Source organism: Siniperca chuatsi, linkage group LG19, assembly GCF_020085105.1.
Source record: "Siniperca chuatsi isolate FFG_IHB_CAS linkage group LG19, ASM2008510v1, whole genome shotgun sequence".
NCBI lineage: Eukaryota > Metazoa > Chordata > Actinopteri > Centrarchiformes > Sinipercidae > Siniperca > Siniperca chuatsi.
In genome coordinates this window covers 15,777,735-15,792,273 of record NC_058060.1, presented here as the reverse complement: position 1 = coordinate 15,792,273, position 14,539 = coordinate 15,777,735, and the positions used below count along the sequence as shown (strand labels likewise).

The window sequence follows — 14,539 nt, the reverse complement described above, 5'->3', positions numbered from 1 at the left end:
AGAGTATTTTACATAGATTTGTGGGGTTACATCTCAATATTATTTACTGAATTTAAACATGATTCTGTTTCGGCTGTGAATATACAGACTGTGTTGATGTTTTTTTCCAGAGATAAATTACATACTTGAAAACTTTAACTTCTCCAACCCCACTGACCTGCCTGTGGGCTAGTCTTTACAAACTCATGCTGTGCCATTGAACATTATTCAAACCCACATAACTCTATTTTAAATTGTAGCGGAGATCCCAATGTTTCTAAAGATACCAAATATGTCAGGCTGAATTTGGGAAAATGTGTATAAATGTATGCACTAGACATTAAAATTATTTCCATTTGCTGGAATGGTGCAGGCAGGGCCCTCTTCCTCAGTCACTGAATAATATAATCTGTAATATTGTCCATAAACACAGTATAGAAATTATAGAAATAATTCCTACTAGTGAAAAACACTAGTTCACAGTTTATCATTCTAAGCCCTGTAAAATAATATTCCTCTAATATCTCAGTCAGGACTCAAAACATATAGGTGATACAGTTTAGTAATACCACATTCTAGCATGTAATTTCAAATATTACTTCAAAATATCCATGTAGTAATTTATGATTTTGCTCTGTTGTATTTACACCTCGTATCCTTGTGGTGTGCCCAAAATTATCTTCGTATTCATTTATCATATCATATATTAACATACGTTCTTTTGTAGCTACTCAACAGTGAGTTTATGATATTTTTCTCATACGATAAAAGTATAATATCATAGTATAGAGACTGTCAGTCTGTGCATCCTGTCCAGAGTCTCTCCAGATATCAGGGAAGAGATTTCTCTGTCAGAAAGAGTAGGCAGAATATTTAGACACCCACATCAGGATCACTCCACCCAGCCTGGTGCTACTGGCCTTTACTACGAGTCTACCAATGAGAAACCAGAGGTCATGCAAGCAGTAATCCACACATAATATATCTTATATTACTAGATTACAATTAATCATTCATTAATGTACATCATTTTAATGTTGCAGCTGGTAACGGTGGGGCTAATTTTAATTTGTTTTTAAACTTAATCTTTAATAATATACCATACATTTTTATTTATACAAATGTATTTAGCTAATGTATATTTTATATTAATAATCTAAATATGTGAAGTAACTAGTAATTAAAGCTGTCAAATAAATGTAGTGGAGTAAAGAATACAATATTTGCCTCCAAAAAGCAGTGGAGAAGTATAAAATAGCATAAAATGAAAATACTCAAATAAAGTACGAGTACCTCAATTGTGCTTTACAGAGTATGAATATTTCCTGCACAAAAATCATTCTGCAGTTTTGCCGTTTTTAAGTGTAAAAAAAAAAATGAAAGGGCCTTTTGTGTTACGGTACAGACTTGCAGAGGACACCGGGTTGAACAAGATTGCACTTTATTGGAGTACAACCAAATACAGAGTGGGTATGGTGAGACTGAAGCGTGGAGGACGGGGATCGCTGGAGAGAGCAGACACAGGGTTGTTATACCAAGCGGCATGTAGAGTCCTACGTGTGAACACGGTCGGACACATACTGAGGTGACTGGTGTGCTTATGAGGCCTGGCATATCTGTGACATTTTGTTGTCCCACATTGTTTTCTAACCAAGTACTCACATGGCCTGCAAGAAATCTGACTTCACTGACACGCAGCACTTGCAATTAAAAATCACAATGAACCTCATTTTCTGATGCATTCTTTATTATTCCTTTACAAAATAGTTAATTCAACTTTCTCACTTCCAAAGCTGAATATCCTCACATACTGTATGTGTGTTGATACATTGGAAATGAAACACTGCCTATAACATTATTGTAAAGGAATACTACTGTGTATAATTATAACAGGAGAAAGAAGCAGTGAATTTCATTATGTGGCTGGAGGCAGTGAGCAGTTGAAACAGGCTGTGTGATCACATTAGAAAGGTACGATGGGATCTTCTTCATGATGGTCCTCCTGTACACCACGCAGCACAATCTCTCCTCCATAACATGGCAGGTTTTGGAAGACTTTCAGATGAAGGTAACTGCATCCTCCCACATTAACCTGCAGAGAAGAGATCGTACACCTAAATACATATATTCATCTTGATCTTGTGTTGTTGAGCAGTCAGGATCTTCTACCATCAGGGATCTGTTTAACGACCACCTGGATGTCACAATTAATTCAGTCCATATATACACATCTGAGGCTTTCTTACTTCTCTTTCTCATAAACAATTTCGCAATATTAAATACCTTGACGAGGTAGTTTACTCCAGCCACAACCTGACTTCTGTATTTAACTGCTCTGAATTCCACATATTTCTTCTTTGTCTTATCTTCCACTTGGCACGTCACCTGCGTATGAATGAAATAAAATGTGATGTAAATGCAGACTAGAGAGTTGTGTGTGTGGAGGTTGTGAAGAATGAAGGAAGACTGAAGCTCACCTGATCACAAATCTTCTGAATTTCCTCAGTGGCATTCCTTGTCTCAGTGAATCCTCCAGGGATGTCAGCCATTGTCACAAGGTCTGTTGAATTTAATAGAGAAGTCAACTGTCTGTCTCAAATGTTTAAACTGTTTATCAAATGCACATGTATTTATACAAAGTAACCATCCCTGGACACACCTGAAAAGTGACCCACTACAAGTTGGGTGGAGCTACTTGTGTGACCACAGCCCTCACATGATTGTGGTTAGTTTTGTTTCTCTGTTATGAATTCCTTTCTAAATTCCAGTTTACATTGTGGGATTGTCAGAAATGTTTGAAATCTTATCATTTTGATTTTGATCACTTTTATAGGGTCATCCAGACATAAAATTCAAAGATTAGTATTATTTTGATGCCAAACGCGTGCACCATTAAGACAGGACATCCATTTCCTCCTACTCAAATGTTTTGACCTGCTAAACTAAAAGGCCCACAGAGGCTGATACTGAGTAGTATGCTTTTCACATATCCTGACCTCAGGATGACCCCAGTTACTTGCATTTCGAGTTGAGATGAGTCAAACATCTTGCAACAGCATTTTTAGCCATATTTGCCCATCAAGTCTTATAGTCCTACATACAGATAAGATACAGATTTTAATTATTCCAGAGTTTTTTTTCTCTCTGACAAACCAACATGTTGCCCAACATGTTAATCACTAATTAGTCACTAATTCAGTGTTAGTTAACCAACTCTGTAATTTGTCACCTGGTAATGAATTTAAGTCCCGATGCTGTTGATTTCTAGTTTAAGGTGTTTATTGGCATTTCCTGCCAATATCATTGAAGTTCCACACTAAAGTCTGTAGGATATTATTTACTCTGACAGTCCTCAACACTCCCTCAAAGTTCACTGAAAGATTCCCACAACAACACAACAAGATGGATAAAAATAGATGACACTGTTACAAGGTTTGAATAACTGGCAGCCACACCACAGATAGAGCCTGTGTGGAACATTATCAGTGAAAAACTTAACCTTTGACTCATGACTTTTTGTCAATAAATCTATTTGAACTTTGTTTCTTCAAACAGGAAGGCTTCAAAAGAAACTTCTTCACTTCTGAGATTTAAAGCAACGTTTTTAAGCTGTGCAGCTATGCTTTAAAACAAATAGTGTGGCATTGTTGTGACTTACAATTTGAGGGTGGAGTGCTGTGATTTTATACCTTTTTGTTTACAGCCACACAAACTTTCAGGAAGCTACAAGTGTGAAACAATGGGTTAGGGTCAATATTAGATGTTACTTATTCCAGTTTTTCCTGTTCTTAAACTAGTGGCTGTTGGAGGAATTCAATTTCCATAAGTAGAATAATCCAAGGTGGCCACTTTAATTCACATGCATGTCAGTATTCCAGAGGGCAAAAAACAGATAATATGAACACTTCATGGAACACAAGTTTAAAGAATTTGTCATATTTAAAAACATTATAATATGAGTTTACAAAGTATCATCAGAGAGATAAGATATCTAGAAAGGACTGCTGGACCAAACATCAAATATCTGCAAGATGTTTCATCTGTTAATGGTAACAAAACCATACAGCATGTGCTTAACAAAGAGGAACAGCAGTCACAAGATGGTACTAACAGCGATCAGGGATGTGACTGACACATGAAGTCCAGGGATTCACAAATACTGCTGACACACAACCTAATGTGGCTCAGCACAGCTGCAGTGTGACTCAAGTTACTTCAAGTGTGGTTAGTGGTACAGTCAACAGTTTCAACATTTCTGACTACGTGGCCTGCAGGATTTGGTCTGGCTTGGAACGATTGCTTAAATTGGATGTTTCACAGACCTGTGTTTTATTCTGATAATGAGGATTGAGCTGATTTTATTCAAATGATTTGTAACGAGGAATATTTTCATTGTTCTGCCAGAGAAGTTCAAAGAATAGAGGCACAAAGTTGTAGAGAGAGTTTAGTTGCTGTGAGAGCACCTGAGTGCAGAATATAAATGCGATTGTGTGGTTTTACCTGTGTTGTGAAAGTATGTAGCCTTTACTGTGTATCAGAATAATTATAGACAGTGGTATTAATGGTGGTTGATTAGAGGTTGATAGGTATACCTATAATAAAACAAATATATCAATAGATTGCTTGAAATGCATTTAAATTAGGCAATTGAAAATATGAAAAATCTTTGTAAAAAAAGTAATTAAATGATTGTTAAGTGCATCAATAATTGTCTTGTGAATTGAAACTTCATGACATTTACAAAGAGGTTGAAATTCAACAGTTTTTCTTTCATATTCATACCATAAAAATCCAGCAGCTGTCTTTTACACACTGCTCAGTCATCATGTTCATGGTTCACCTCCAGTGCAGTGGGTGGGATTCATAAAGGTTTAGCTTACACAATGTGTCTTTGTTCAGACAAAATGGACGTATTTATCTGACCCATGCAAATGTATTGAAGGCTGGGTGGCTCACTGCCCGTACAAAAAATACATTCAATGTTTAAGATACAGTTGAATGTGTCGTCACCAGGTGCATATGAAGCCTGAAGCCTTAGAATATATATGTATAATGCACCTAATTTAATTTACCTTTGAATGATACATTGTTTGGTGTAAAGAATCATATGAATTATTTTAATAATCTTAAGCGACTGACCATATTGGGAATGAACAAGCAAGAAAACTCTTGTCGTATATGTGTTCAGTGTTTATCATTATTATTGTTGCACTTTTTGTAACTGAATGCTTGTGTGGTTGGAAAAAAGATCACAGCACTCCTTTTTCAGTTCTAAGCTATGCCACACTACCTGTTGTAAGATATCATGGTCCCACACCTTGAAAATGTCTTTGATCACTGCACCAGCAGGATAAATCTGAGCGCCCTGCCCCTCCTTTACTACCACCATTGAGAGGCCTTTGAGCAAGACCCTTAATACATTGGAGATCAGATCAGACTGGTTGTATTGGTTCACTTTCAGGTGTGTAATCCGAAAAAAAAAAAAAAAAAAATAGAGCACTGCACTCAGTGATACTTCCCTAGATAAATAGAGATTAGTAAAAAAAAAAAAAAACTATGGTACTTCAATGAAACGGGCAGTGAGTATCTACAAACATAGACACATAGACATATTTTTAAAGTGACCCTTTAGGTTTAGTCATTAAATTTCAAACTGTATGACAGCATCACACATGTATTGTGGAAAATCTTGTTCCAGATCTTCACTGAAGTTGTATGATGTTTACTTTGTGCAACACTTTTTAATCACACTGTCTGCCAGCTAAAGACATACACCCTGGCCTGCAGCTATTTCACAAATCAGACACCATAGAAAGAAAAACAACACTTAATAGAATTGCAACAAATCTGATTAATTTATTAATTCATTTAGTACAAAATTATTCCATTTTTACCTACTCCTGACAGCATGATCTACAGTATGTTATTACATGTTAACAATGGGAATAACATTGTATTATATGTTGAGGCAATCTGATTATAATGAGACTGCAGCCTGTAGGCACTGCTGTTTGATTTGGGATCCCATTAGAAGTACTCAACAGGGTCATCATGCCTCTTGGAATGCTGCATATTACTCAGCTCAATGTCTCCTCCATAACATGGGAGTTTTTCGTAAACACGGAGGTGAACATGATCGTCTCCTCCCACATGAACCTGCAATGAAGTAAAAGTAGAGTTTCAGAAGATCTTTAAACATTGCATTCACAGTTTTTTTATTTGGCCACTTGGAGGAAGCGGAAAGAAGCTGTAAACACATATCTTCTTCTAAGTTCTAACATGGCAAACTTGTTGCTTAAATACACTGAGCAACATTAGCCTTTATTTGGAGTCACGTTCTTGTCCACCTGAAGAATGTACTGTAATATTCACTCTCCTCTAGCTCTGTTTTTGTCTCCACCAACTCCTGAGTAAAATATCTGGCTCCTTAGCTGTTAAATGCTCCACTATGTTCACCAGTGTGATGTTAACATTGTCTGTCTGCCGTTTGGTGCTGCACAGGTAGTGTACAGTGGTAGAGTCCAGGGCGGAGTCAGTGAACCAAAACTTTAAATTTGGGGGCCAGAAAACCAAAACAATAGTTGAAAGTCGCTATAAATCTTCGCAGAAATGAGGGGAACTCCAGTGATAATTCCCTGTGGGTTCATCACTACAAGCCACCACTTTCACATACAAATAATTATGTGATTCATTATTTATATTAAAAATACTGATTATAACCGCTTTAAATCTCACTTGATCTTGTTGCTACAGAGTAAAAGTCGTTTCCAGTCATGGAAAAAGCCCCAAGTCCTGAAAGATTATCTTGTGCGCACAACATTACAAAAAATAATCTTTCAGGACTTCGGGCCACAGTACTTTATTGTGCTCTTTGCCATGTAAACAATAATTACCTTAATGAAGTAGTTGGTCCCGGCCACAACCTGCGTCGCGTAGCTCTTGGCTGTGAAAACATCATAGGTCTTCCCTGCTTTTTGTTCTGCCTGTGATTTTACCTGAGTAACAATGAGGGGACAGCAACATCAACATGAAACACAGCCCCGCTCACTGTGTGTGTGTGTGAATAGTTTTGAGGGAAGAAAGTCAAAGTGCACCAATAATATTGCTTTTTTCTACTTACGCTATCACAGATCTTCTGGATTTTTTCGTCCGCTTCGATTGGCGGGGAAGTCCCTCCACACATCATCGGCATTGTGACAGTTTTTAGAGGCGAAAATGAGCAAAGAGACGAAAGAAACTGACTGAGTCCACTTCAGCGAGGCGTTCAAGTTGAGTCAGGAAATCACATGATTCTGTATTTTCGATCGTCATACGATTATACCATCGGTGTAGGGGGGTTTGCTTTGTCAAACGATGTCATAAAACGACTAAAACAACAAATACAGTCTCTGTAAATAACCATATAAACTGCTTTTATATTTCTAGTTTAAATCATGTAAGGTATCAGGAAGGAAGTTTCTAAAAATATATTTAAATATCCTGAACAACTATTGTCTTTGTTCTCCCTTTTTTCGGCAATGTGGGTTAGTCCGAGGCGTGGCAGGGATTGGATGTGACAGCTGAACACACTGCTGGTTGGAGAATGTCATGGAGAAACGTGGGGGTTCAGGGTGTGGAGGGTTTGAGGATCAAAGATGAGTCATGCACTAACTAAACAGCTTCATAAGCTTTTCTTCTTCTTTCTTGTATTTCCTTTTTTATCAGTGTGCAGCAGATACAAAGCTCCCAAAAATAAACAGTAGGCCATACAGCATCAGGGTTAAAACCCTCGTCCACACAGTTATGGTTTAAAAAACTTTCCATACGTTCACTGAACAGGTTTTGTGACCATGGATGATTAATTTAAATTTATAGGATAAGGATCAGATTTCAAATTCCTCTTTTGAAACAACAGCTTTGACAGGCTATAAGTCATTCAATGGTCCAGAGGAAAGGATTCATCCTCTATTCTTTATAAGCCAGAATTAGTCATCATTGTTACACGCATGTGTCTGTGCATATCACACATACATGCACACACAATGCGAGTGTTTGTGAATGTATCCATATATGGGTTACATTTTCTTTATAGAAATATAGCAGAGAGCCATACCAATTTCTAAAAGTAACACTTACGGTAATCTTCAGAAATTTGAACCTCTGCCAAATTATGTGGAAAGCCTTCCTAGACGTCTGTAAATAGCATGTGTACTGACTGTAATGGAATCTAAGATTGGATAAAATTTCTGATCTGCTTTTCTTTCCATATATGTTAACACCCACCCGGCTTGGAAGGCATACAATACTCCCATCATATAATCTGGTTTTCCAGTTCTAGAGAAGTTAATTAAATCTTACTGGCAAGATCAGGGAGCCCTGTCCACTGATGCATGCAATCACACAACCCAATTCTGCCTCAAGCATTCATACATACAGTACAACAGAACTCCGCTCTACCCACTGTTGTTACCCTCCCAGAACTATTCAGAGGTGTGCAACTATTATAAAGGTTATATTTTGGAATATAGTCTAATAGGCTGTTAGAGTCTTTCTCTAAAGAAAGGTTTAATTACATAATTAAAGCATAATTTAGGTGTATGGTGTCTAAATAGGGATTAACTGTGTTTGTTTACTGTCTAGTAAAGAACATATTATTTCTAGTTTTGGTCTAATCTGATACAGTGTACCGTAAAATAGACTAAAGTGTGACCAAATAAATTAAGGAAGGCTGATCTGCTCTGACCAAGGCATGATGGAGACATAGCCTACAAACAAGCAAACGGGAAACCCATTGAGGACACCTGCTGGACTAGTGTGACAAATCCAGGATCAGTAAGAAATTCAGCTGTGGCCAACATCCTAATTCAGGATAAACTGATCCATCAGTGTAAAACAGAATAAAATACCCCCAGTTCTATATTCAGCCACCTGACCTAGTTTTACAACATTGTCTTTAGGCTTTTGTGTTGAATAGGTTCCTGCTGACGCAAATAAAGAATCTATGGCAAGACGGACAGAACAATGGATTCTTTGGATTCAGTTTTTACGAAAGAGAAATCTGCAGGGAGCAGAGATTAGTAGTCTGGTTAAAAGAAGAAGAAAAAGCCTTCAATCAAATTCCCTACTGCACTGATACCGGACCTTTTACAGCCGACCAAAACCCACTCATGACCCCTCATCACATGTTGCATATGTCTATGAATTGCAACCAGTTCAACCAAACAATAATATTCTCAGACTGCTATGTTTTAATACCTTTTTATAATAATGCTAGTAGCATGGTTCTGGGGATGTTGCACATTTCTGTCGGTCCACCACTTTGGTCCAGACTGAAATATCTCAACAACTATCGGATGGATTGCTGTGAAATTTAATACAGACATTCATGTTTCCCAGATGATTAATCCTAATGACTTTGGTGATCCTCTAACTTTACATCTAGTGCCACCATCAGCTCAAAAATGTATTAATTTGTCCAATACTTATGACCAAATACCTGAAAAACTATAATGACATTCCTGTTAACCTCATCTGTACTTTGTGTTTAGCAAATGTTGGATGGTGAACATTATACCTGCTAAACATCAGCATGTTATTATTGCCATTGTGACCATGTTAGCATGCTGATGTTAGCATTTAGCTCAAAGCCCCACTGGGCCTAATTAAAGCTTCACAAAGAGAGTTTTCTACAAGCAAAAAGCAATAATCTGAGAAAAATATACAAGCAGAAATGTTTTACCCCCTCAAATCTATCTTGTACAGTATATTCAGCTCAGACTGTACCAGGTAAAGCAAGTGTAGGCTACAAGAATCTTATGGGAAAATATCCAAAAATATTACCTCACAATGGCTGAACTGAATTATGCCAACAGATGGGGCAGAACTCCCCACGGGGGAGCGATAAATTAAGCTATATGCAATAATCCTACATCTGCAGGTGGTTTACAAAGAAGAAACCTTGCAAGAGGCACTTCCTTGAGAAACTCCCCAGGTGAAAGTCGAAGGAAATTGCACAACCGAATGTAACACTGTATTTTTTAAAGAGGGGGTTGGACTGTCTTTCTTTGAAAGAGGTTGACATATTATCTACCATATTACTATTCAAGTTTGTGAAGATGTTAAAGCAGAAAAGTGGGATCAGAAGACCACTGTAGATCAAACATATGTGTATATGAGATCTGAGCAGCATCTAAAGCTGGAAAGAGTTCAGTCATCCAAATGTCTCTGGGCTTTGTTTGGTGGGAAACTGACTTAGAAGATTTGCATGGACAAAACCGTACAAGCTGAAGCCCTCTGGGTATTTTCTGAAGTTTGTTGCTCGACTCCAATCCCAGCTGATAGCAGCACAAATTCACTGAGGTTAGGATACTCTAACTGGCTTCAAGCTAAGAAACAAAGCTCAGAGGACACAGAGCCACTCTTCCAGCAAATCTCAGGCTGCCATGAAATGACAGAAAATTAAACAGCTGTCTAACTCCTGTAAGCAGTGTCCGCCAACAACGCTTTTGTGTTGCTAAAGCCTGGATGTGTATGGCAGAATGTGTGATAGACCAAAATATATTAGAAATAATGTACCTTCAAATCTTTACAAGGTCTTAAGGGTGGAGAAACAATGTCTGAAGGCTGGATTAACACTGAAAACAGGTATTTAAAATCTTATTGGCTGATTGAGATTCTGGTCATTCTGAATCAGAATCAGAAATACTTTATTGATCCCCGAGGGGAAACTCTTTCATTACAGCTGCTCACTATCACGTCAATGCACACAGGAATAGAAGTACTAATAGAAATAAAAATAATAATGAAATGAGTCCACAACGAGACAATTATTTCTAGTAAGAAATAAGAGATGTGCAAATCAAAATATAATACACTATAATACAGCTAAGATAAATTAAGAACAAAAGTGGATATAAAGTATAAAAGCTAAAATAAGTGTGAAGTACAAAAGTGGATTTACAGGTTGATAAGTATAGTACGGTATAATAAAATGTAATAATATAAGTAGTAAGTAATAGTGCAATAATGAGTACTGTCAAGTTAAGTGTAGCAGATTAACAAGAGTGGATACTGCACAGCAGTAATATAAGGATTAATAAATATCAATAAATAGGGAATATTAAACTGAAAACAGAGTATATTGCACAGGAGTATTAAACAGAGAATATTGCACAATATTTCAAGTATTGCAGTGATGTTAATAATCCAATGTCCAGTTTAGGGACTTAAGGTCATATAGACTAACATTTAGAGGGAGGAGTTAAAGAGTTTGATGGCTACAGGCAGGAATGATTCCTGTGGCGCTCTCAGGTGTTTTTTGGGGGATGAGAATGAAGTTTGAACTGGGTAACTAATTTCTACCCTTAAAACATGCAGATATTGTGATAACTTTGATGCTAAAATCAGCATAATGGGTAGATTTTGGTAAAACTTTTCCAACCTGAGGATGGCGGCAGATGCAGCGTTGAGTGGGACATTTGTAAAGAAGAAGAAAGACGCCAGTGAGCGAGTTCGCGCTGCGTTTCAATAGTCGTTCAACATGCCCTCGTAGACTTCCCCTCGGCACTGTCCTTACAATCCAAGTGTCCTTCCAATTGTCTGAAAAACTGAAGTGAACTTGGTGAGATCGACCCTCGGAGGGCTGAGGGAGCAAGTCAACAACATGTTCACTCAGAGGTGTATATCACCCACAATGCATTGCAGTTATGCATTTGGTGTACACATGCATGGTTGGATGGCAGTAATGTACATAAAATCCTGTTGCCTAGTTAGCAGATGTTTTATTAAGAAAATCTCATTGATGTCTTGATATTTCACTGAAAAATGTCATATAACTAATTGTTATAAAAAAAAATGTCCTTGGATTGTTGTACTGTTCAGTTTAACATTATTTGGAAACACATGGGAAAATGCATGGGAAATGTAAACGTAGCAATAATAGTTATGATAATCATGATACAGATCACACACAGAAATGTCTAAATCAGAAACTGATGCAGCTAATTACACAATGCAATTATCCGCATTAGACGCCTTCGCCTCATTGAAATCTGATATTTCTGATGATTTGTAAAGAGCAGTATAGCGCTGAGCCAATAACTGACAGTCCATTCATGATAGTTTGAGCTGGAAGTGTTCAAGGACAGGTGCGTGTCATTTAAATCCCCCGCTCCGCCCCCTGCCCCGCCCCCTCTGCTCTCTGAGTGGCCTCCGTGCGTCCGTGCGCTGTTACGTAATACCGAGGGCTGAGGGGAAGAGGAACTACTAATGAAACGCAGCCTCAGTGTCATCAGTCGGTCATGTCGTCACTTCACGGTGCACTTGTCTTCACAATGCTGTCCTGTGTGCTGTCACGGAGCGTCTGCCAGGTGGTTGCGGAAGTGAACCGCAGGTCTTGCCCGAGTTTTGGTTCAGTTTTTCGGGCTTTTACAACCTCGAGTCCAAAATGCGGAGAAGCGTCGGACAGCGGTAAAGTTAAAACATATTTCATGGTGTGTGTCCAACAGGAATCACCTTAGTAGTTATATCCTGTCGGCCTACGTGCCAGAGTGTCGTAACAGTTAATTTTTAATCTGCTGGGTGTCGTAATATTCCATTATAGTTGTGAAATGTCATTTTAAAGCGCTATTTGACTGCTTACCACTATATATATATTTAATGTAGCCTTATTACTGTAGATGTTTATGGCATTATTAGAGGCTGACGTGATTGTTTGAAACTGAGACTTTGGTTGACTCTGGTATTTTTGTTTCAAATGAACAACAGTTGTCTGTCAGTAGGGAAAGCTCTGGTTTATCCTCACAGCTACAGCAACACTGACCAGCACTACATGCTACATACAGTTAAGTTAACACGCTACTCCTAAATCACTGGATGGTGAGTTTATAGGTTTTTACAGGCATCAGTAAAAAGGGTCCAGTTTGGCAAAGGGTGAATTTAAACTTCATGCTAAAGGGTTTTTAATCTTTTATGTTTCTGCCTCAGCTTCAGTGGTGACCTACTCACAGCTGAAGACCATGCTGTCCAACCGTGACATTCAGCTATTTGATGTGAGAAATCCTGATGAATACCAGGCTGGACGCATTCCAGATGCTGTCAACATCCCACGTGAGTGTTTACACATGTACAAAGTGGGAAAAGAGTGGGTTTTCTATGGGTTCTTACTTTCATATGTGTGTGTGTGTGTGTGTGAATATCAGTGGGCAACCTGGAGGAGTCTCTGAAGCTCTCCCCAGAGCTCTTTCAGCAGACATTTGAAGTGAAGGCTCCTGGGAAAGGTGATAACAACATCGTGTTTCACTGCAAAAGTGGCAACAGGAGCTCCAAAGCCCTGGACATCGCCCGTCAGCTGGGATTTAGCAGGTAAAAGAGGCACCTGTATACACACATGAAACATATCCATCCAGGTGTTCAGTTATTACATGACCCATTAAAGGTCACAGTGAGCTTTCAAAGTGAGAGGAAAGTTATTACCTAAAGAGCAAATAAATGAAAGTGACTCCTCTGTTTAACTCTGTGAATGAAATTCCAGGGAAAGTGAATTAAATGTCGGTCATGTTAAGTCATGTGGATCCTGCTAAATCACATAATGGGCTATAGTGGAGCTATCCAGCACTACAAATGCCACATTTTATTTGTTGTTTTTTAAATATTAATCAATCCTGGTGCTGCAACTACAGTACAATGTCCTCACATGCTGCCTTGGTTTGTTGAACAGTGGATGACCTTTTTGTGGAAAAACAAACAGTGATAAGAGACTAAGCTCTTGTCTTTATGCTTCTTTTTCTCAGGGCGAGACATTATAAAGGAGGGTACAGTGAGTGGGCAGAGCAAGAAGGAAAATGAATAGATGTGGGCTGAATTCTGCGCCTTAGTTGCATATCTTTATTAAAAATAATAAACTACAGAATATAAATGAGAGATGACATACCAGTAAGTCTAGAGCAACATTTGGTTACAATTTTATATAATATTGACTGTTAATAAGTTACAATTTAGCTTCACGTTGACTGTGTCTTCCTAAGTTACTCATTTTATTCATATTAACTGTTATTTTATAGGTAAACACCACTTTAAAGATTGAACTTCTTTGCCATGGTGCAATTTTTAGCTACTGATTCAAGACTGTAATTAAGGTTTTGCATATGCTTTTATTCTGTGTGAAGACGTGATTCATGAAACTGATTAATGTGAAAGTGCTTGATGTTGATTAAATCATATAGAAATTTCAACATGTCTTTGTGCATCTTTGTAGACCTGCAGTTTGTCCCCATTCTGCACTACACGCTAGTTGGTTTTTTTTTTTCAGCTATATAGTTACTGTTGTAGTTTACTGTTTTTTGCTGTTACATCTAATAAAATCAACATGTGTAACATTCATTCTTAATTTTATACTTTTTTTTCAATTTATTATTTATTTATTTTGAATTACTCTCATAGCAGTTTGAAAAAGTGAACTTACAAGGCAAGCAGAAAAAAAGCCAGAAAACTAGAGACTTGTTACTTGTTATATAAGACAAGTAAAAGGTGAGTAAATAAGACTAAGTTAATAGATTCATAAAATACATCACTTTTCTGTTTC

The 14,539-nt window shown here is 37.7% G+C and overlaps 4 protein-coding genes across 8 annotated transcripts in view; 1 reads left to right on the top strand and 3 right to left on the bottom strand.

Annotated features, from left to right (window-relative positions):
* Nucleotides 1-1,403: 1,403 nt before the first annotated feature.
* Nucleotides 1,404-14,539, bottom strand: part of LOC122866297 (cystatin-A1-like) — a 25,995-nt gene continuing 12,859 nt past the window's right edge. For 3 of the 5 annotated variants that reach the window (XM_044175755.1, XM_044175759.1, XM_044175756.1), the window contains exons 2-4: nucleotides 2,457-2,539; nucleotides 2,263-2,364; nucleotides 1,404-2,071 (exon numbers count right to left, since the gene is read on the bottom strand). In XM_044175755.1, coding sequence (XP_044031690.1) covers nucleotides 1,943-2,071; nucleotides 2,263-2,364; nucleotides 2,457-2,539 — 314 coding nt within the window. In that variant the 3' untranslated portion in view covers nucleotides 1,404-1,942. Of the gene's footprint in view, nucleotides 2,072-2,262; nucleotides 2,365-2,456; nucleotides 2,540-8,094; nucleotides 8,165-11,398; nucleotides 11,655-14,539 lie in introns of those variants that run through there. The other 2 variants (XM_044175757.1, XM_044175760.1) reach the window with 2 other exon arrangements.
* On the bottom strand, nucleotides 5,811-7,822 carry LOC122866298 (cystatin-B-like). Its single transcript, XM_044175761.1, has 3 exons — nucleotides 7,100-7,822; nucleotides 6,873-6,974; nucleotides 5,811-6,135 (listed from the first exon to the last, which is right to left on the bottom strand). The coding sequence occupies exons 1-3, from the start codon at nucleotides 7,169-7,171 to the stop codon at nucleotides 6,007-6,009; spliced, it is 303 nt and encodes a 100-aa protein (XP_044031696.1). The 5' UTR covers nucleotides 7,172-7,822; the 3' UTR covers nucleotides 5,811-6,006.
* qtrt2 (queuine tRNA-ribosyltransferase accessory subunit 2) overlaps nucleotides 7,127-14,539 on the bottom strand; it is a 66,203-nt gene continuing 58,790 nt past the window's right edge. The window contains exon 10 of the mRNA XM_044175751.1: nucleotides 7,127-7,346. The gene's annotated coding sequence lies outside the window, so the exon portion shown is untranslated. The remainder of the gene's footprint in view (nucleotides 7,347-14,539) is intronic.
* On the top strand, nucleotides 12,222-14,189 carry si:ch211-161h7.8 (thiosulfate:glutathione sulfurtransferase). Its single transcript, XM_044175754.1, has 4 exons — nucleotides 12,222-12,426; nucleotides 12,943-13,065; nucleotides 13,158-13,320; nucleotides 13,749-14,189. Exons 1-4 carry the CDS (start codon nucleotides 12,258-12,260, stop codon nucleotides 13,801-13,803), a joined length of 510 nt encoding a protein of 169 aa, XP_044031689.1. The 5' UTR covers nucleotides 12,222-12,257; the 3' UTR covers nucleotides 13,804-14,189.

What these genes read in the sequence shown, in the direction of transcription:
- LOC122866298 (XM_044175761.1), bottom strand. Translation starts at nt 7,171, where the DNA reads ATGCCGATGATGTGTGGAGGGACTTCCCCGCCAATCGAAGCGGACGAA. An exon ending in TCCAGAAGATCTGTGATAGC is followed by an intron (nt 6,975 to 7,099) that starts GTAAGTAGAAAA and finishes ATTGTTACTCAG; the next exon opens with GTAAAATCACAGGCAGAACA. An exon ending in GGACCAACTACTTCATTAAG is followed by an intron (nt 6,136 to 6,872) that starts GTAATTATTGTT and finishes ACTTCATTGCAG; the next exon opens with GTTCATGTGGGAGGAGACGA.
- si:ch211-161h7.8 (XM_044175754.1), top strand. Translation starts at nt 12,258, where the DNA reads ATGTCGTCACTTCACGGTGCACTTGTCTTCACAATGCTGTCCTGTGTG. An exon ending in CGGAGAAGCGTCGGACAGCG is followed by an intron (nt 12,427 to 12,942) that starts GTAAAGTTAAAA and finishes TTTCTGCCTCAG; the next exon opens with CTTCAGTGGTGACCTACTCA. An exon ending in CGTCAGCTGGGATTTAGCAG is followed by an intron (nt 13,321 to 13,748) that starts GTAAAAGAGGCA and finishes TCTTTTTCTCAG; the next exon opens with GGCGAGACATTATAAAGGAG.